General features: G+C 36.8%; 2 protein-coding genes across 2 annotated transcripts in view; both read right to left on the bottom strand.

The window, feature by feature from the left end:
- Positions 1-13,584, bottom strand: part of LOC124168651 (mothers against decapentaplegic homolog 3) — a 96,478-nt gene extending 82,894 nt beyond the window's left edge. The window contains exon 1 of the mRNA XM_046546914.1: positions 13,161-13,584. Coding sequence (XP_046402870.1) covers positions 13,161-13,357 — 197 coding nt within the window. The 5' untranslated portion in view covers positions 13,358-13,584. The remainder of the gene's footprint in view (positions 1-13,160) is intronic.
- A 6,726-nt stretch (positions 13,585-20,310) lies between these two features.
- Positions 20,311-23,774, bottom strand: part of LOC124169342 (HIV Tat-specific factor 1 homolog) — a 109,479-nt gene continuing 106,015 nt past the window's right edge. Inside the window, exon 7 of the mRNA XM_046547924.1 lies at positions 20,311-22,911. Within this exon, the coding sequence (XP_046403880.1) occupies positions 22,455-22,911 (457 nt within the window). The 3' untranslated portion in view covers positions 20,311-22,454. The remainder of the gene's footprint in view (positions 22,912-23,774) is intronic.

The raw sequence follows: 23,774 nt of genomic DNA, 5'->3' as shown, positions 1-23,774 counted from the left end.
GCGTAAAACTCAATTTCATGCCTTTGAAAAATCTGATCGTGCATATTACATCAGACTGACGACTAGTTGACGTTGTGTTTATCAGCACAAGAAATGAGAAATCCCGCTTATCATACTAAGAAATTGCTTACGCATAAATTATACAACCAGCTCAAATAGTAGGTATAGTATAGACCATTCGTAGGTGAAAGTTCACGGTACAGCCCATTGCGTCAGCCAGTGTACTTTCGTAACTGTAACATGCTGGTAATTACGTGATCGGTCTAACCGCGCACGTTCTGTAGGACAGTTTTTTTTCTTGAATGTTAGATCATATACGATTCACTCTAAGCGACATGTTTTCACAGCCTAGAACGCATACGTGTCCTATAGCACGATTTTATAAGAATATTATATGGTAGACACGTGATACGAAGCCAAGCGATCAAGGAAAAAGTCGAGGAAAACAGATAGAGAACATTGAGCGCCTGTGACACATGAGAGGATGATCACAGCCGTAGGAATTTTATGACAATATCTCATCATTCGGAAATTTAGTTAGCACATTAAATCGAAGTATTCCACGAATACAGATATGGCCATTACATGTTTATATCAGGGGAAAATCGAGGAAAATAACTATTCCAGTAATACAAGTGTTTATGAGGCAAAAACCATTCGCTTGAAGGCACCAATAAGACTAGATTTTAAAATGAAATCCATACGTTAAGATAGGTTATATATCCAACAATCTACGTGTCCAAGTAGTTCAATGAAATGTGAATAATATTGCATTAATTTCCAATGATTAACAAAATTTTACATCTCACGATGACCATAACAAAGTAAAAAATACGGTAGCCAAATTCACCCTCATAACCCTCAATGAATCAATGCAGGGACCTCCCTCCTTCACTTCCAGCTTAATTCATCAACGGTGAGACAATTTAAAATTACCGTTCCAAAGAATGAAAGCTATTTCTCGCTGTACATTAATAAGTAAATGCACTTCTAATTTCCAAGACTATAAGTAAATCATATCAACAAGATATGTTTACACGTGTACAGCGGCGAATTGACGTAGGTGACCAATCTACCAACGTAAGGGAATTTAAACAGTAAAAAAACATTTAATCTAGTGTACTTAATAAGAAGAAATATATTCCAAAAGATATAATGATACATTCATCAATACGACAGAAATAAAAACACATTAAAATATAAAAACAAATTCGAATGCGTGTCAAGTCAAGCTTTCGCGCAGAGTCATCCTATGCCTCAGAAACACGACTATTGGAAAACCTGGGCAGAAAAAAGTGAAACCTTCGGGATCTGGTGCCATCGGCGGGTTCTGAAGATCAAATGGGCGTCGAAGAATTGGAGAAGAAAGGGAAGTGTGGAGCACCGTAAGCTAGCGAAGAGCACCATATAGTATTCATGGGATAGGCCATGTCATGTACGAAGTCAACTTGTCTCCTCATTAATACTTCCACACATGGACATAGTATGCCTAGTATTTTATGATCTTACAGCAGAACTTAACATTAAGCTTCACACCTGACGAATTCCTCAGTAAGATTCATATATTATTCGCAGAAATATGAACACATTTTCTTTTTTCATTCACTTCAAAGAGCTCTCCTGGATGGGCATCAAAACAAGAAGAAAATTTACATTGGCCTTTTTCATGCATTCCTTTCTCTAAAAAAATGAACTACAGTACATCATTGACTTCAATCCCGAGGTAATGACCTTCCAATACCGATCAAAGATTATTCATCCCTGCAAAAATCAGGGAAAAATTCCACTTATTCCTAACTATCCAAATCTTATTGGCCCTTTCAACATTGTATGATCATGTACCTATGTAAGTTTTGCATTTTTTATGCTTATTTTCCTGTGTTTCATATATTTACACGCAAATGATTTCAAATTATTATACTTACACTGATTGTTAAGCTTTAAAATGTTTAAAAATAATGTTCCAATCGGGTGATGAAATCTGGGAACGATAAATTATATTACTGTTTAAAAAAACATAAAGATATTGTGAGGGATGTAATGGAGGGTACATTGAAGGAAAAGCCAGACCAAAATATTCAAGTGCTCGGAGCAGATAAAGAAAGACTCAACTAGAATAATAGCGCGGAATTGAAGAAACTGGTTGGAAAAGAGAAAGAAAGGAGGACAGAACTACGCCAACATTAGGATTGCAATATTTATTTACAATGAAATATCGACGGAACCTCCTCATATTTCCGGAATTATTTCGAGTGAATAATGTCCACACCCGAGAAGGGGTGGCAGCCACCCCCAGGGAGGAAGCGTCCATCGGCACTACGTAATTTATGTTTTTTGACACATTCTCTACTATTCTAAAGCGAGAATACTTGTTTTGAAAGCTCTTTTTAGCATAATTTAAATATAAATTCAAATGAAAAAGGAAATTATACCGTTTTAAGATGTCTTGGGCTAGGAAATAAATCTGAAGGATAAAAAAATTATAATAAATCCTTAAAATGACACTAGAGAAAGTTCACCCGAGGCCTACTTCATGGGACGTGCGACATTTCTGTCACTAGATTGGCGTCGCCGTACAACTAAGATTGATTTACATGTAAATATATTAGCGTAGTTAGGCTTTTAGCGCCGTACAACTGGGAAATTCGTACAGCCGTAGGTCGTACAATTGCGAGAGACTTCCTACAAAAATGTATGTATATTCGCCGAGCAAACCAACTTACGTCCTACAACCGAGAGAGTCGTAAAACTGAAGGTTGTTCAAAAGGTTCCACTGCAGTACCATGCAACGCCCTGCACTCTGGCAAAGATATCATTATCACCACGTGTCAGGCACCCATTACATTACCCATTTATTGTTGAATGTAGTAAAATTGCGCGAGTCTCCCCAAAGAAATGCAATATATACGCCGGGCAAGCCAACTTTCGTTGTACAACCAAGAGAGCCGTACAACTGATGGTTGTTCAACTGAGATTCCACTGCAGTACCATACCGCGCCCTGCACACTGGCGAAGACATTTTTATCACCCCCTGCCAAGCACCCATTACATGCCCCGCCGCACAGCATGCAGACCTAAGCGGACGTATAATCTTCAGCCGGCTTCTGGAAGGGCGTGAAGCTGCCCATGATGTTGGAGGGAGGTGGTGGAAAAAAAATCGGCGAGCTCAGAGAAAAGAAGGTGGCGAGTACGAGGGAAGAGAGGGGAAAAGAAAAAAAAAGACGAGCGCCGTGGCGCGCGGCGTGCAGATTCAGGCGGGGAGACCGCAAAAACCGGTTCCTCACTTCTTCAGTCAGTCATCCTCATTTCATTATTTCTGCAAGTCTTTCACAAAAGCGCGTACACAGGAAAAAAATGTGTCAGACCTCCTTTTATGGACATCTTCAGATACGTTTGACCCTGTTTAAATAGGTTTACCGTCAAAAAATAAAGTATCCGACGTAATTCGGGGGAAATCATTGATATTTAACATAATGAAAGCAATTGTATATTTGCACACTTTTTTATTTCTACCGAACCAGGTTTCGGCACATAATGCCATTTTCAAGAATTATTGATTATTAGTATGATATTGAATAGGAAATATGTGCCGAAATCTGGTGGAAGTAACGAAGTCTGTAAAGAGAAAAGTCCTTTCATTATGTTAAAGGCTTATCGTTACCTGTATTAGCAGGCGCAATTACAATATTATTGACAGACCGATGCAATAATGGATTATTCTTCGACGTAACAGAGGGAGGAGACCCAACTTTATATTAAAATCTATCTTGATTTTGTGGTCATCCAGAAATTACTGTTATATTTCTACCAGGATTTGGTATTATTTCACATATTATTGCTCAAAGAAGGGGTAAAAAGGCAGCGTTTGGAGTATTAGGAATGCTTTACGACATAATCGTAATTGGAATTCTAGTATTATTTGTAGTATGATCACGCCACACCTTTACAGTAGGAAGAGGTGAAGTCGTCGAGATTATGCAATTTAAAATTATTGGGTCCAAAAACATTTCAAAATTCATTAAAAACTTATTTCAGTCATCTATTTTCCTTTTTATTTTTCGAAATTCGTTTTAAAGGGTAACATTTCGTATGTTGCTATATATTTATATATTTCTGATTATAGAACTGTCAGCGGTATTTAGATTTTTCAGGTGGGGAGGACTATATCCTCCTGAATGCTCTTTTTGAAAAATAGCTCTTTTTGGAGAATGGCTGAACAACGTATCCACCAAAATGTAGGATTGTGTACATTTTCCTACTTATAATTTTTAAACTTTGACTTTTTTAATTTTACCGACAAAACAGTGCATTACATTATTACATACAAAGACTAACTCGGGGAAGAAAAAATATTTTAAAACTCCGTCATTACTGACACGACGTCTCATGCTGTCCAAACATTTTCATTCCTAGCCATGCTTGTTTAAAACGATGCGGTAACACGATAATGATAAATAACACTTACTATGAGTGTATTTAATATAGATAGTTAATAATTTCAGGATTGCTGAGTCAGCAGCTTCTTTGTCAAGTTCCTATACTCAACAGATGATTTTAGTATTTATTGGACGTGATGCTAGGCCAAATACGCTATGTGGTTAGCAAACTGCGACTTTTATAAGATATCTTCTTGATATAATGGGATTGATGTTGATATTACATATGTATTCACCGTCCCGATGACAGCGTAATTATTAATCTAATCCATGTTCAATATTGAAGGAATCAAGGCCATCATCGCAGTAAAATACACTTTTTCTAACGCATCCCAACGAAGTGAAGCCTAAATTTTTACTTTCTGCAAGTTTGAAGATTGATTTTCCATCGACTGCCCAATCTAAAAAAAGAGCTTAAAAGAGGATACGGGTCAGCCGACCCGAAAAATACACTGCATACCACGGACACTTCAAAAATTGCACGCAAATAATCAATGAAAACACATAAACAAACCGTTAAATGAAATTTAACCGTTAGTAGTAAATGAAACTTGAGAATATTTTAGGTCCAAAAACTAACACATCCTGGAGAATCTGCACCACTTACTGGCATGAATATGCTAATTCAGCCAGATTTTTCACCATTACACTTTAGAGTATAATACTTTCCCATGAAAGATACGATTATTAAGTATCTGCCACAAATATTTCCAACCGTAGAGATGAAAAACTTTAGATGTTGCTAAAGGAGATATTATTTGTTAGATTCTTAACGCGAAGTTGAACAAGACATTGGTTTGGTGAAAGTGAAAAATATGATTCCAACTCAAGACACTTCATTTAATTAACATCAGATCAGAAGAGAATTGTTACACAGAGTACACAGTCTTCCGGAGTAGGTACACAGAGTTACACAGTCTAGCACAACTTGGTCTAAGGATCTAACACAATTCCTAACTTCACCCTCATTGCGGCAAGAGATGACGTTGAACTGAAGCTAGACTAATCTCATTTCAAGACCAATATGAGATATTTCGGGGGGTCCAGAGGAAAAGATCTGACATGGTTTTTAGTAACCAAGCTTTGAATCCGACCAGATTAAAAATATATAGTTAGAAATATATATAAATAGTTAACTTCGAAAAATTGAGATTTTTTTATCTGAATTACGATGGTATGGACGCATGCTACGAATTGCGATAACACCTGAAACGACCACCTTTATCGAATTAATAATTTAGATGCCTGACATGGAAATTCGTAAACCATCCACAACGGCTCTAAAAGTGGCAATTATTTCTCTAACAGCGCTGATTTTCGACCAAATTAAGTATGAAACGACTTCTCCATTGGAATAAGAATATCCACGCCTTAATTCGAAAAAGGATTCCTCGTCGATTTTATTTTATTGCCGATTGTAATGGAGTTCGATAAAAAATTAAGACCATTTTTCGTACGCCCCGATACGCAAGCGTTCCCTATTTAATTCGCGAAGAAATAACGACGGCTTAACTCAAGTGCAGATAGGTCGATTACGTCACGAACTCATGTCAAGCGGGTCGCCGTTTCTCAGCTACTTCGCGTCGTTGTGAAAGGTGCTCGCGTAGTTCGTCGTTGTTCACACACGTATGCGAGTGATTCCGCCACTAAATAAATGGTTCTACCCCTAGCGATTACATCCAACATAACTGTAATGACGTCAAAAACTCGTGAAAAGTGGGCTACAACTTCCGCGTTTTCTCATCGTTAAAACTTACGAGAACTTCTTGATGGCGAAGTTTATCGAATATACCCTTCCATCAAACGAATTATTTTAATCAATCGGGTATCGAACGACCCCTTTCGCGAAACTGTCGAGGACCTTTTCGATAGATCGAACTAGCAAACAGAGACATAGGAGCTTCCTCGAAACGTGTATACACTCGTCGGCCTTCCTCTCCTCCCAACACTTCGCCCCCCACCTCCCCGGTCCAGTCTGTTTCCTCAGGCCCTTCCCCTCGTCTGCTCTTGGAAGTACCCCTCCCTCCTCCATTCCCTTCCCCTACTTTTTCGACTCCTTTCTCCCCCTCACCGTTCCTCCTCTCTTCTTCTTCCTCCTCCTCTATTCCTCTCTTCCTCCCACTCCTGTCCATCCCGTAACACCGATGCATGCATAGCTTCCCTCGGAGGCGCGCCGGGTCCATTGCTCGACGAAGAATCCGTTATGTTTTAGAGCGAAAATCTAATGGAATGAAAACGGATGGGGAAATGGGAGGGGATCTCGAAACTATGCGAAGCGTTCCGTTCAAGAACTAACAACCTTCGTGGGAGGGAATGATAGCGGAACATTAACCATTAAATTAATACGTTTCACCTTTATGACTATTATAATAAAAATAACAATATCAATTTTTTTAAACTAATCATGAAGGTGATATTGAAGTAAAACTCTCACATAACATCAACAAGACGATAGTCGTAAAAAATAAACAAGTGCCAAGAATTGGCTATAGAAATGCAAAAAAATAATAGGTTTTCATAGCGCCTATTGTTATCTCCGCTACCAGTATCGTACCAAAACACATACAAAATAGTTTTACAACACTCAATCTTTAAAAAATACATATTTCAAACTGCAAAAGGCCATGATAATCATAATCTGCCAAATTACGAGAAATTTTCTCTACCCAATACAACATTAAGGAGTTACTTTCATGAGAACCCGTACTCTTTACATAAAAACTATGAAAACTGAAGAAAATTTAACGAAACAGATAATTACTATTATTATAGTATTCTACCGATTAAGGTAGGTTTCCATGGAGTATTCAAGAAGTGATCTGGGAGCCTCCCTTTCCTTCCAGCATTGCCTTCTATAATTCACTGTAAGGCCCACTCTCTTTCAATCTATTCAAAAATCCTATCCTTTTCCTTCCCCTCCCTCGTTTCCCTAATATTCTACCCTCTAACACCATTTTCAACATCCCCTCCCCGCTAAGTACTCGCTCCATCCATACCTTCTGTCTCCTCCGTATCTCATCTAAAAGCTGCCTTTAACAGTGTTTATTATACGGATTAAAATACACCTTTAACGCAATTCACTATAAGTCATTAACAAATTTTTTTAATGATTTGAGAGAGAAAAAAATAAAATTTAGCAAATGTTTCAAAAATAAAATATTGAGTATTGGCCGACCATTATCAAAATTATACTCGACATCGTGACGTCTTCTCCATCAACGAGTAATTGTAGAGAATTTGCTAAATCATTCGATCTTTTTTTATTTTCTATTTATATTTCATGAAATAATTGATATTACTATTTCCGCGAGGTTAGCTTTCAGAGGTGGCGGGTTTACTAATGCTTATTGGAATTATCAAGGTCTATCTCTATTTACTGAGATAGGACTCATATTAGCATAAGCTTTTCTAATATTTCGACATTTTTTATCTCAAATACTTGTTTCACCTTTTCGGAGATTTTTACCCCATTTCATGCATTGAAATGTAAAATTTTAAACAAAACTTTTTAAATAAGTTCGACATCAATGAAAATATATAAAACGACATACAATTTATTCATTTGTTTAAGAAACCGATATAAGCCAAAAAGTTCGCCATATTTTACTAGAAATCTACAAGGTTTCATCCACTCTCTTAGTAATCCGTAATTGTTCCGTTTAGACATGGGAGAAAATTAGCTGGGCATATTATTAAACCGATTATAAATAGCGATATAATAATTCAAAAGATAATATTTAGCAAATTGAATAAAAATCTGCATTGTGACATATACTTTTACCTTATTTTTAACCGGTTTCACCAGATACTATTGCAACTATTAAAAACGATAAAATAAATAGATTGCAAAAATAATACTGTTTCAATCGTTTCGTCTCACCTGTTCTGTTTAATTCTCACGCTTCGTGAAAGAGTGTTTGCAACCAAGGATGGATCCAGGATTTTTCTGGGGGGTGAAGGGGAGGGGGGCACCAGGGTCTAATAGGCAAACGGTCTTCTCATATTTGGTATTGAACACAATATGAAACAATTACTCTACGAAATATACTCTTAAAATTAATATTTAAGTTATTAATATGTATATATTTTTAACTTTGATATCAAAATATAACATTTATTAAAATTTGTATTAACCCTTAACCGGTGACGTGCGGTCTAAGAGGCCGCTGCGTTTCTAAAATTATGAATATTTTCAAAATATCTATCATTCTCGTTAGCTTCATATTTTTGCATAACAAGGACATTCCACTCTTAAAAATTAATGTTCCTTTTATTAAATTTTGGAAATTTGAATTTCAATTCGATTAGCGGTCTGTGAGACCGTACGTCACTAGCATAAGAAAGCATCAAGAAAGGAATAAGCTGGATAAATTTCATAGCTACTTACTACTTAGCCTTCCAACTTTAACATTTAAGGCTTTTTTTTAATCTGGCGACATATTGATGCATAAATAGAATAATTATAACTCAAGTGTTTTGGGCATCAGTTTTTTGAGCCTGCTTCAAATCACAATTTTTAATGACAAATTGGTTCGTATTGGGAGTGTAAAAATTTTAATATGAGTTTAAGAATAGTTAAGCATTCAAACAAAAATTAAACAAAACAATAACAATGGCGTTGCAACATTTTATGAATTTTTGATTTATTGCGGTCTCCAAGACCGCACGTCACTTGTAGTGTAACAAATTTTTCACGTCACTGGTTAAGGGTAAAAAACCTCGTCTACCTATCGAGCGTTTTTGGGGGGCACTTGCCCACATGCCCCCCCCCCTACATCCGCCTATTGTTGCAAACCTAAATATTGGAGGTGAAGTTGGCTAAAACTTAATGTTTCATTTTGAGAACGGAAAGATCTCTCAGGAATTTGAACCATTTATCGGTGGGTAAGGTCATCGAGAGACCAGAAAAAAATTATTGAAAGGAAAATTAAATCACTATAGCTGTGCTATAACACTATACTATAAATCACTAAACATTGATGATTCCACTTCGCATCAGTACACCCGCTACCTTTGATGGTTACCTTCTAGAAACAAAATATCAAGTCGAATTAATTCGAAAATAAACAAATAAACAAAATTGAATTTTTTTAAATTGTGAATATCGAAAATTACTGCTGGACTACCGATTTCGACACAGCGAGACTTCAACAATAATAGAGTAGCCCAATTTCCTGCTTTTCATTTTTAACTTATGTCTCAAAATTTGCACCGGGTGATTTCGACAAAAAATTCTATTTTAATTTTAAACATTAATGAGCCCTAAAAGGCGGTGGATTAATTGCAGAACCTGCCATTATATTAATGCCAGCGGCAATAACATTAAACTTAATTGATTTAAAAATATATCTGCTTTTTTGAAACATCAGCGCATCGATCAGTAACTACTTTGCCTCATTCAGGACCTCAACAGAAAACAAATGGACAAAATTCGAGTCCTTTTTTAATGCAAAAAGTATAAAAATTCTTTTCATTGAATTCCACTGATTTGAACGTGAATTCCTGTGAAAAATACGGTACGTTACAATATTACCAATTATGTTCATTTAAAAAATTAGGTTTCATGAACTAGTTTGGCAATTAATTGATGCACTGTAACCCGATCCTTGTGTAGGAAATGCAGTTTCAACTTTTACAAAGACTGCCAAGAACATTCAAATGAAATTCAATCCCGAGAGCAATGACTTTATTCACACACATCAAACGTTTACACAATACTTAGATTCATTTACTCTCAATAAGGCACATTAAATTCGTGTAAAGAAACTTGTGTAAGATACAACAATTGTATAGATAAATCCTATTTCCTTAAGTTAATAAATCCTTAACCCATCAGGCATGGTCAATGTCGCACGATAATCGCAGTGAAATTCTAAATAACTGGTTCCTTCCATGACAGAGCTCGTCAATGGCGCTGTAACTATTCGCATATTTACAGCCCTACCTACTGCTGCGTACGATCCATTCAGTGCTAAAGACTGCCGGTATTACTCGTGAAACTAGTTCTTTTCTGAGTGAAATATCTACCCTTTGCATATTTTCTTCAGACTTTTGTTCCATCCATATATCCTTAAAATCCCCAATAAAGGTGCATGAAAAATATGAATGTGCAAAACGCGATTTGATGTCCAAACAGAATGGGAATGCACTGTATGGGAATACAAAACGAAAATCTAATCGAAAACCCATAACCTATCAAACTTTTCAGATCATTCACGAGAGAGTTTGAGACTAAAAATTCACCATTTACCCACCTCAAATCACGCACCCGACTTAAATCAAAGTCATAACTTAACGGAAAACATTATGAATCGCTGAAGAAAAATCGCAAAATCAGAGTAACATAAACCTTAGTACCTATTTCATAATTCATGTAAATCGGCCTGAATAATTCTATGGCTCTTCCAACGGATTCCTCCCTCCTACCACCGTTACACGTTATGGTGCGAAACACGACGAGGAATCGGAGAGGAGGGAACGGTCAATGTAGAATGCGACCCGTTCCGTTCAGAATTCTGTAGCCGACGGGGGTGTGAGCGGACGCGGAATTTTCTAACGCTCGGCCGGATCTTAGAGGGGAAAAAATTGGAAGAGCACGCCGAGGTGAGTGGCAGGTGCGCCAAAACAGGAAGAGGGAAACTTATGACTGAAAAATGCGAAGCTGGACATTTTCTACCACAAATATTCCCAACATTGCCCGCAAGTTCAAAGGAACATTAAGAAATACGCCATGGTCGACTTATTGGACCGAAGTAGACTTACATTCCTTATTCGTTAAGTCCTCGAAAGTTTCGAGTCGCAAAAATTAAGGAATTATAACGTCTATTTAATTAAAAATTTCATTTAAATTAGAACGCAGTGCTTACGAAAATTTACAGGCAATTTCACGTTATAATATTGAATACAACCCTTCTTCCATTCCAGGATGGATAAATAATTGAAAAAAAACAATCGGAAGGTAGTATCTAAGTTCATATGTAGTAAAAAAACAGAAAAAACATTTGACAATGAATTAGAACTATTAATATACTGCTATCCAAGTGGAATAATAATAAATGCATTCATCCCCTAAATCCAAAAGAGCATTAGAGGATAATTACTTAGTTCTTTGAAGCAACGTAAGAAATTGAATAAATAATTACTTGGGTCGGAGAAAAAGTCGTGTTAACCAGACGAACATAGTGGTGATTACTGTGGGGTAAAGCTTGGGAATATTTGAAGAATGTTTGCGTAAGAGGGAAGAGAAAATATAAGGAATTCGATCCGGAAGGAAAGGAATACATTAATTTCGACTAGAGAAACGAACTTCGCCTCTTCAAATAATTAAATAAATTAATGTCCCTCATTGCGATACGTCCCTAATCATTTTTGGGAAGGGGATGTGTAATAAAAATTCATATTACGGTTAAATTACTTGAATGGGGCAACCGGAGAAATATTTGCGGTTATGGTAGCAAGGTCGGAGCTTGGAATGCGCGAGTTATGTGAGACGATGGAAAAATGTCCCGCAAACGAACACGAAATGTATGATATGACCCTATCCTCATTTGTGAGACCATTTAAAAGGGATAACTTTCAGTTAATAGGGGATGAAGGAATTGCGAAATAAGACGATAGAGGTGGAATCAAACGACTACCAAGATGTGGAATAACAAACGGTCCGAATATAAATTAAACGTGATGGACCACAGCATTAATTCAAAAATAGCAATAACAGTATGTTACGATAGGTCACAGCGGAAGATGTTATCGAATCGGCCAGTCACAAACGCTTGAGGTCCATTGGTCTGTAAATACCTATCGCGTGTGCAGATAGGGGTTGATATGCAAGGGTGCAGGATCGCCAATGTGCGAAACTACTGGCTGCCTCGATCTGCGTAAATATTTTCCCCACCCTGCAGCCGGACGGAAGGAGACCGGTCGGCCCTGAGATTCGCAAAGGGTCGCTTCCGCCGCCCCTCAATTCCCCTCCCTGTCTACCGCCTCCTACTCCGAAGCACGAAACCTGCCCTTCCTCCAAAGTAGACGTGCACTCCGTACCCCGACCTCCATTACCAGAAATCCGCATACACACGCGCCCGTGAAAAAAAATGCGACCGAGGAAAGGAAATCGTTGATTTCGCATGGGTTCGCAATTGGCGAATCGCCGTGCGGAATTCACGGAACACGGGAATGGCGTTCAACATATTTACCCGTACAAGACGATGATGGTAACCAAAACAAATGGCATCCGCTTAGACGTACTGCAAATTTCGCACATTTTCCAATGAGATAATTGTCATACGTATTCACTCATCCAACATCTATTATAAAACCTGTCCTTGACCCCATGAACTCATCGAAGATCTCTCCATCTCGGTATATGTACACAATAAACCGCACGTGCACCACTATCTTCCTGTTTTGATCACCGCTCCAATATAGTACACGAATGACATTGAAATACAGGAAATCACATAGCCGCATAATACCGAATTCACAGATATTTTAGTACTAATACACACATTTAAATGGCTAATCCTAAATCGCTTAGAAAATTACGCTTCAGTTTTCACAACATTGGGTTGCATATTCAGGGGACAGAAAAAGGGAGGGCGTGTACACCAAAGAGCACAAAATATAGCAAATCTTCCAAACATATATCGGCACCTTTGTTTTTTGCAAATAAATGGCAAAACACAATTTACACCACCCACTATAAGCATAGCGGGAAAGAAAACTAACCTTGGAATAGTAATACACTTGGTACTGGAATCTTGAGTAGTGATGGCCTTTTCTAGTTCATCTAATCCGCCGGTTTTCTTCAATTTTTTCACTAAGCTTTTCACAGCTTTTTCACTCCACTTGTCTTCGCCCTCACCTTTCTTCCAACCTAGCAGTCGTTTCACGATCGGGGGTGTAAACGGAAGCATAGACGTCATAGCTACATGAATCGCCAGTCTTACGGACTTGGAAGTCTACTCTATTATTAACACAACGTGCCTCATCTAAAAGATTCAGCTCCTCTCAAGTATCAACAGACATCATCAGTCTTTCGCCACAACTTATCCGACAACTTGAGACGACATGTTGCCACTTTACGGCCGTGCCAGACAGTATTCTGCTGCTAAAAATATAGTTTCTCGTCTGCATCACAAAAACATGAGAATATACGAATGAATATCATTATAAATGTTTAAAAATTACTGTAAATGATTAAATTAATTTTATTTTACCTTTCGGTTGAACTGTTTCTCACAATTTTAAATAATAACAATAAATTAATATTACTGCGCAGAGAGCTAAGCTTCATCTTATCGACACGTGATGGCAGCACGATACAGAAAAGGAGAAAACAGTGCCACCAACATCACAAAACTCCCGCGATACCAATTAAAATTTGAATTTGAAATTAAAGTATCGCTCTATTTTACTCCTTATACATTATCAGTTCTCGACAAAAATCATTCATTATTGAAAATGAAAATTCCTAGGTATTATTTTACACTCAGTTAATTATTCCACCTGAGAGAAGATCGAGGTAATGCCAAAACTCAATAATATATGAATAATGCAAGTGAAGACCTTTCGAAAATTCGCAGGAGTACATTTTTGTAGAAGACATTTTACTGCACATTATTCGCTATAAGACAGTTTTTTACTCTTTTTATGCCTGTCTCTTTATTAATTTCCTCAGTCAAAACCTATTACTAGACAGTTAACATGGCAGAGAAAATGGGTTCAATAATCTAATGGTTTGAAATAACGAAAAAGATTTCATGGTTCAATCCCATCTATAAGAAAATATTGCAGCCTTCTTCTAATTTAACTGAGACCTAATTTTATTTTAGCTGATAATTCTGCTACTTTTTAGAAGAATTTGGTTCATTATCAATTTTAAGACAATTTACACTCTAAACACACAAGCAGACCTCTACCTTGCATATTCTCAGCCTCACTGAATGAAAAAAGTTAAATAGGCACCACACAGGGACTTTTCAATCATCCAGCGACTCACAATTGGCCACCTAGAACCAGGGCTTGAACTGGGAGTTTTGTCAGGGGGGACAAAGATCAGTTTTCCACCCCCTCTTCCCTCATCCCCCTCACTCCCTCCCCCCCCCCTAAAATATGATGCATATGTAAGCTATTTTTTGAGATGCCGTAGTTGAAATTGCACTCCAAACGTTTGCTATTAAGAAGTTTTATAAATATAATTGTGTAATAAATTATAAATTAATAATTATCATCGAAAATTTTCATTACAAAAATTATATTAATTTTTTAATAAAGCCATGTTTTTGCTGCCACCTGAAATTGGAAGTCCAAGGGCACGTGCTCCCTCTGCCCAACCCTGGTTCAGGGCATTCCTTGAACTAATGTGTGAGCTTCCACCAATCAATGTCGAGTGCTCAAGCAAGTAGTGGCTGAACATACCACTCCAAGAAAAGACTGTGTGTTCATACCAAGCTGCTACCCACATAGCAACGAACCTCTCAGAGACGTCTCACTATGATCTCGAATGTCTCGAATATCGCAAATGTCTCAGAGATGTAATCGTGAGCCGTTCAGGAAATTAAAAAAAAAACTTATTTAAACGCTATCAATGCCTTCCATATATATTTTTCGGTGCAATTGCGCAGTTTTGATTATTAAAATCACGACATTTAATATGGGTTTCTTATTTTCAAAAGGTCATCCATCAAAAATTCGTCGCTAAAAATGATCGAGATAAGTAGGTCACAACTGTATAATTTACATTTAATTATTTTTTGCCTACATTTTTAAAGCATACCAGAGTACAAACTCTTGTGAGACATCTCAGAGACTTATCTGAGACGTCTCATGAGACATCTCATAGACCATTTTTTTGGACATAGTGACACCTCAGAGAAGTCTCAGAGATGTCTCTGAAGCTCTCAGAATGTCTCTGAGTCGTAACATGCGATATTCGAGACGTCTCAGAGACGTATTTCTGCTGTGTGGGTACTTGGCCGTCGCATTCAGGGAGAAATTCTAGAGCTGTTATGGAAGTGCTATGAGTGCTCATTTCCCCTGAATGTGCCCTTTTTCATAGCTATTTTAACTCTGATACCAACCCATGTCATGCTTGCTTCATAAATTATATACCCATGCCATTAAAAAAGTAGTTGTTTCAACATGGATAAGAGCAGGAAAGTGGGAGAATAAAAAAGGCTATCACCAGAAATTATTTGTGGAAATATAGGTGGAGGGAAAATGCATTTTCGAGGGGTTTATGGAGGGGGGGGGGGGGGGGGAGATTGTGCACACGGTTTGAGGAAGAGGTAAATTTGAAGGTGATACACCTTGAATCATGTATCTCAAAAACCTTTTCAGGGGTATTTAACTTCTTGATGGGTTGAATGCGAGAATATTTCCATACTGTTGGGATTTTAGAGTATTTGAACAAGCAATTAAAGATTGGAAGTGATTAATTGAGGATCTTTCCCATCAACTTAATACTGATTTCATCTATTCCCATTGAATTTCAGCTGGCCATAGATGTATATTTTCATAATAAGTCAGGAGTAAAATGTGGAAATTTGAATTTATCATTGCTGTGTGGCGTTACGCCGTTAAATCTTCGAGATTGTGCACATAAGCCCCAGACACAGGGAACTCCAATCGTCTGTCACAAGCTGGTTCAGGGAAAGACTCCACAAACAAGAAATCAGCACTCAAGAAACAATTATCACAAATTTACGAGTTATTTTCAATCAATATCTATTAGAAGTAGAAATATTCAAAATTGGGTGTTGGAGGGAGAGAGAATTGTGATAGGACAAGTGGAGTACTTCTCACTCCAAACTGTATACTTATGCCTCAGCACCCATTTCCCTTTGATTGCCAAGGAGCAGGTATTCCTCCGCCGTACTACCTATATAAGTCTTGATCTCCAGGTGGGCTGGGGTTGGAGGGCTGGCGTCGGAGGGCTAGTGTCTTAGGGCAGCATCGTAGGACAGCGTTCGTAGGACAGAGTTCGGAGACAAGAGTTCCGAGACTTAAGAGTCTCCGAGCCTTTGACTTGAAGGGCCTTTGCACGAAAATCCTTTGTGCGAAAAACCTTAGCGCGAAAAGTCCTTAGCGGGAGAAGTTCTGCGGATAAGTCCGGAGGAAGTTCTGGGGGGGGGCACCAGAAATTTTTGGGGGGGTACACTAAAAAATGCCACAGCTGAATTCAAGGAAACTTTTATTAGAAATGCCAAGGATCACTTCCTCATCTGTTTTGTCGAACAAAACAGAATTATCAAGGAAAAACTTATCAGGTTCATCAAGGGGAAAATTAATATTTGTAGGCTCATTGCAGGAATTTCCCAAACCTAATATTTTTATTTCCAGTCAGATAGAGCGAGCGTCATACTTATCCAAAAGGCATGAATAGAAATAGCTTACTTTTGCATTTCACTGCCTTGTTTTCACCTTGTTATGACTTTATCTAGATTCGTTGTATTTAGAAAAAAACTGAGTTGTCGGCACTGCCTGTGTAAAGAATCTCTATGACTCATAGCTTGCCTAATTTTTTGAGAGACCCAAGGGGTTGAGTTATGTTCAATCTTGATTTCCTAACTAGAGTGTGCCTGTACCTAAAAGGATCCTTGGTTTTTGGTATTAAATCAAAATAAAAATTATGAAAAACGCAATAATATAATTACCTTATAGATCTTTGCCTACCAAAGTATACTACTCGTCGATTTGAAGTTTTTATCTGTCACTTAATGGCTAAGGCCCTTGCCGTGGAACCTCAGCTGCATTTTTGGGAGGAAACCTTCTACCAGCTTCCCCCTCAATTTTGACACAAGCTAGTATTAATGATTGCATACACATAGGATATACTTAGATTTCATGGATAGTATCCCTCTTAACCCTTTCCTTGCTGTGAACGTACGAGGTATGTTCGCATGGCAGGCTTCTGTGAACGTACCTTTTCTTCCTCAATGCCATTTCACTGCATGTGAGGGATTGGTTTTTGGGGATTGAGCAGCAGCGTAAGGGTTTAGAGATAATTTTCGTATGAAGATTTTCACAGCTTCTTTTATCAATGATGGAGTTTGTTTTCGGGAATTGCTGTGTAGGTAACATGCAGGTAGGTTCAGCCGCATATGGAGAGGGTTCCTGGCCCAATATAATGACTAACAGCTATCGCCTTCCGCGGAAATTCAAAATCGGGTCAACAATGGGTTAACGAAACCTATATAAGCTCGGGACGAGAACGGTTTCCCTCCCATTCTCTTGATAACGCTCCCAGTAGGAGGAGTGAAATGTTGAGTAAGAAAATGTTACCTACACAGCAATAGGGTAGTTTCCTTCATCAAAGAAAACAAAAGGCAATAATTGCGATTCGTTACCCACCATTAGTGTATTCATAATATACAAATTATTTCGTTTTAGAAATGCCGGTTTAGACGAATGGCAATGGTCCATTTTTATCCTCATTTGAAAAGGGCCAGATTGGCGCCCATGCGATGCCACTCCACGTGACGTCACAGGGACCTAGTTTCAGCGCTAAGCCTCGCCTCAAGGTCACCTCACCGGGCGGGAGGGGGAACCAGAAATACGACGTACGGAGAGATTTCCCGGCATTCATACTTACGCGTCGCGTTTTCGCGCGCTTGAAAATTTTCACTTTTCATTTAATCGCGAAAAATAGATATTGTCATTTAAAAATCTAAAAGCGTGAAATACGTACTCCAGGAGTAATAATCTTTCGATTTAGGCAATAAAAAAATAATAGGAAACCACCCTATTCCGGAAAACAAACTCCATCATTGGTTTAGAGATAAAATATCCAATGCCAATGTAAAATCTCCCTTTTGCAGTGCATGCTATTTCAAGAGGGAGTGTATCTATGGAAACCAAGCATATTCTATTTAATGGGGCTGATCATTAGGGCAGTGCAAGACTCAACCACCCAAGAGTCTCATCGGTCGAGAAAAGGCTTCCATTTCTCAGAACGGAAATCTCGACACGGTGAGAGTCTTGCCCCTTTGTGAGTGATTGACATCTGTCGAAACTACCGGGCAAGGTGGAGACTCCAAACTCTTGGGTATTCAAAAAAATAAAATGATTTCTTGTTTAGTCCTTTATTTTAGGTACTTAAAATAATTTAATAAAAAGATAATTTAAAGAAACAGTTCATATTTCCAACAACAAATAGTTGTAATAAAAGATAAGACAGACAATTCAAGAAAAATGTATTTTAATTTAATCAAAATTGACAGGTATCCATGAATTGTATAGTTTAGTTACCATCAAAATCATATCATCAAAACCATCATTACTTTAAACATTGCAAAAAGGTACATATATTAAAATACCAGTCTATTCTTTTTTGTTAATTTACAACTATAAGTTTCTTTTTTTATTAGTATCACAGCAGAAAAACATTGTAACCCTTTATTTTGTTTATATGCTCTATCCTCATTTTTATTTCAAGACCTGAAAATGGTTTATAAATAAACCAAAATGTTGGAAAACCTTTTAACTTATAGCCTACACTCCAAATTCAAATATTGAGTTCAGTAAAAAGAAAATAAACTCAATAACTTTTTCAAATCTGTTGTAGGGTGCTCTATTAACATCATACTTACATAAAAAAATTGGACGTAGAGGATAATTCATTAATGAAATATTTTTATTGTCAATAAATGTCATTAAGCATACCATAGAAAACTCTATTGTTGACTGATGGTGATGTTCATTGGGAAATTCCTGCCTTGCCTCGGAGTTTTGATGGATGTCAAGAAGTCTCGAAGGGACGAGACGTTTTGAATCCTGTCAAGACTCCCGACCCAGGCGAGACTCTCGCTGCCCCAAGAGTCCCATCCTGACAATGCTGAGAAATGATGAAAATGTCTCGTCTCCACTGCCGAGACAAAGCTCTCGCACGGAACTACTGTCCACTCAGACCCAAAATTGCCATTAATTGGAATTTGTATATTCAAGGGATAGATACGTTCCAGTAAAAAAAATATTCCCTATGAAGCCATTCTCAATGAATATTAATGTATTTATACATAATATCATTTCTTGTTTAGTTGAACAAGTGCTAGGTAAGGTATTCCAGAGGATGGTAACCCCTTTTGATATTTTACATAGGTACTTTGTTTCATAAAAGTATGTGTAATTATTTACTGACATGACATTATTTTATTTTTCATTATTTATTAAATAAAATATTATTATAATAATTCTCTCTGAAGTTAAAAATGAGGAAATGCAAACGTTGCCTCCCACTTGTCAAGAGTAAGTGACGTTACAAGAGTTCTGGTTCATTAACTTGTTCAAGGGGAACTTGTCATTGAGGGAAGGAATCACTTAACAGAGAGTAAACTCCAATAAACTATGAGAGGCCTATGCCCAAGTCTTTAGAGTAGGAGAAGAGCGGTGATAATGTCCTTGTGATATTAGCAATTTATCTGTGAAAGAAAGGCCTTTTATTTTTCACCACAATAAGCTCGAGAAGTGTATTTGTACACTATGTCATTTCTTGTTTGTTTGAAAGAGTGCTTGGTCTCGCATTGCAGAGGATAGTAACCCCATGCAATATTTTTCATGGGGTTACTGGTCTGTACATAGTGCATTTATCAAGAAATTTTTTTTTCATTCAACCATTATAACCTACAGACTGATAAAATTATGTAAATGTGATATATAAAGATGTAGTAAATGCAGAAGAGAATCGTAGACCAAAGAAAATAAAGTATAAAACCTAGACCCCTCTTTGCTGTCCCAAAATAAACTAGGATAACATCATTTCCCCTTCATTGGAGAATAACCTTTTGCTTGAACTACCCATGAATAAAGAATGCTAAAACCAGGCATTTTTTCTATCATAAAAGGAAGCAAATGAGTTTTAAAAAATGTTCACAAATAATGTTGTTGAAAATGTATTTCAAAAGACCAGTGGAAAACATAAGAACATGCAAAATCAACAGAATATCTCTCAGATACAAAAAAATTGATACAAACACACCTAGGCAGGCATGTGATTTTCAGAAAAAAACTTTTTAAACTGAAAATTCATGATTTTTTTTAATAATTACAACATTCAGAAAACCAATCACACATTCTTAGATAAGACGAATTCACCAAAACAATCTAGTAAAATCAAAGAAATGCATTCTTAGCACACAATAAAATAACACCAACAAAAACTTCTGTCAATTATTTTGCAATTTTTTATCATTCGGAGTGGACTTAACAGTTGTTTTCCACAGGATATATATTTAGTACAGACATATATGTAGCTCTATTGTTTAAAAATAGAAGGCATTTCGTAACTTTAAAATGGTCAAACAGTTGTACATTCAATACAACAAGTGAATGCTAACTGCTGAATGGTAAATAGATACACATCCAATGCAGATGGGTCGGTATTCATTATCATTAAAAGTTGCAGCATATTTATTTGTAAGAGCTTCATCAGTCAGTTTATCTACTTAACCACTGTTAACAGGCTTTTACTTATTACATGAATCATAACCATCTTGGGTAGTAAAAAAAAAATAAAATGCTTGAATTAAAATGAACTCTGAAAGAAACATAACTTTAAATGTTTCTTCATAGCAGCCAACAATAATTTCCAGATCAATTCTTATCATTACATACCAGATGAGTAGGTTATGCTTAACACTCACTAGGATACAGCAAGCACGAAAAAACTGTTAGACTTAATGAAAATACCTAGATGGACCACAGAACACCCTTTTAGAATCTTTGTCATCATTAACATACAGTGTAAGGCTTATTTAAGTATAATAAGATAGCATCAGCTCAATGACTATCTTGAACAGCCAAAACATATTCTACAAGGTCACATTTAAACTCATTAAAAATACACTTAAGTCACTATTTAAATAATATGAACTTGAATTGGAAATTGGCACTTATTAGGCCAGTAATTTAGAATAAATGGCATTTGAAGCAGTACGTTCAACCATAAAGTACACTCATTTAAATGAGCATACTTTCGTAAAAAATTGAACCAAGAGATCAAATAAACAAACATAAATTGATCAGTTTAAAAAAGGAACTCATCAATAAGGATTACCATTAAGTGAGGAATCATATGGTAATAGGTATTCAAAATAGCAGCATAAAATTTATGATATTATAATGACTTGCTCTGGCAGAATTCTTTTATTTTTATCACAATTAGCAAATGGTTTGTTTAAGGCATACCACAGATAATGAAAACAGGCACAATCAACTCAATGATTCATTCAATAAAGAAATAACTTATGAATAATAATTGAGGAAATAACCTTTTGAAAGAAATCCCCTGAATTTGCCAAGTAAGAACAGTGCTTTGCCATTGTCCTAAGGACTGAAAGAATATTTTATCTGGTAATTAACTCCATCAAACAAACTACATATTAGAATTAAAATGGTCAAGTTAAATTAGCTATAAGAGAAATGCACCAGTGGATTTTCCACTTGATACCAGTTAAATATCACAACATAAGGCCAGTTTTCACCAGCAACTAGTACATAATAAAACAGCTCATCAATAACTCATGAATTAACATGCAAGCAGCAGGAGAGCAGCTGATCATTTTGATTCAACATTTACCAGTTACTCTTGAAAAATGAACAGAAAATGACATATTGTGTGAGAAAATTGAACATTGGTGCATTCTGAATATTGACTTGACCATTTTTATTGCTAACTGATTAGATATTTGAGGAGACCAACTGCTATTGAGGTAAATTTTTTAAATTGGTAGCTGACGGTTGTTTTGATAAGCAATAATTACCAATATACGTGATGAGAAAATTTAACGTTAACTGTTGGAAATTGAATGCGAGAATAAAAAATGATACGGGAACAGTATGAAAAGAGACAAACTTAGCACTGCTTTAAGATTACAGACACAGTCTGATTTTTTTCTCAGGGCAAGATACATGAAATATCATAATTGATTTTCCCTGGATACAAATATCTTCACGTTGATGTCAACTTCATCCCTAGGGATTTAACTACATCCATTCTACTTGATAGCCACAAACTTTGCAGAATTAATCGGAATCACCTTCAGGATTGCTATCAGTTTCTCCATCACCCTCAGGTACTTCTTCATCCTCCCCATCGTCTTTGGCACCAGTGCGGTCATCATTACCATCTCCACTACCCTTGGAATGATCATCACCAGAACCATGGTTTGCTTCCATACCACTTCCGGAGTCACTCAGAGGGGCAGAGCCCAAAATTTTCCCCCCAGAACTTGGAGCAACACTATCATCACTTCCTTCTTTTGGATATCCTTCCCTACCCCCTGAAAGTACATCCTTATCTACAGCAGCTACTTCAGAGGAGGCAGAAACGGTTGTGGTACTCTTGACTTCAGCTGGTTTATTGCTAATGGTAGTGGCAGAAGCACCATCATCAACCCCTCCAGGTCCACCTTCCCCTGTCTCCAAGAACTTGGCCCAGTTCTGCAATCTCTTCTCTCTTTCCTCTTCTGTTTCTTCAATTCTGACGGTGCAAAAAATAAAAAGTTTTCATTATAAAGGATCAAAAAAAAAATATCAAAGAAGACCCCCTCTTTAAAATGGGCCCAACTTGTGATGGGTTTGGTACACAATCTAAGTTTGAGCCTTTCTAAACCACAGCTGCTTCTGGGAGAAATTCAATTTCTACTCTTCTCATTTTAAAAAATGTGAAAATTTTCTACTCAATAATAATTATTGTTGGGATTACCTATATAATCCAATTACATTGTACATTGGTATGTGTGCCTAGTGCACATGCCCACAAATATTCTTCGGGAGCTGCTCTTACTGGTCTAAAGGCCTGGTTACACGGTACATTGACACGTACAAGCTAATGTACGGTTGCGTGAATGATTTTGGTGGACCAGAACAGAATATGTACCAATGCATGAACCAAATTAGAACAGGTTCTATTTTCTGTGTATGCATTTGCCCAAGTTGGGTGGTTACACGGTGCATTTTGGCGTTTATTCTCGCATTCATACATTTAGACATTAACTCATTGTTGTGTTAATGTATCATGTAACCAGGCCTAAGGCCGTTTACTAAGTGTGTGACAAAACTAGTTATGAGAACAGTATCATGTAAAAGTTTTTTTTTAAGGAACTAATTAATATTCTGTAAAAATTAATAAACTTCAGCATCTTTTGGCATCACTAAAGAGTCTAAAAAATTCTACCTACCTGCTATAAGATGAATTGTATGCATTTCAGAATATATAATTCAGTTTCAGAAAAAATTCTAATTTTTGTGCTGTACTTTGCAAAACCATTTGATAAATTTTAATAGGTTCCATTTTGATTTCAACTATATATTTTCTAAAATGAGAGCTATTTTCTGAAATAA

Source organism: Ischnura elegans, chromosome 12 (genome assembly GCF_921293095.1).
Source record: "Ischnura elegans chromosome 12, ioIscEleg1.1, whole genome shotgun sequence".
Taxonomy (NCBI): domain Eukaryota; kingdom Metazoa; phylum Arthropoda; class Insecta; order Odonata; family Coenagrionidae; genus Ischnura; species Ischnura elegans.
This window is presented reverse-complemented; position numbering and strand designations above follow the sequence as displayed.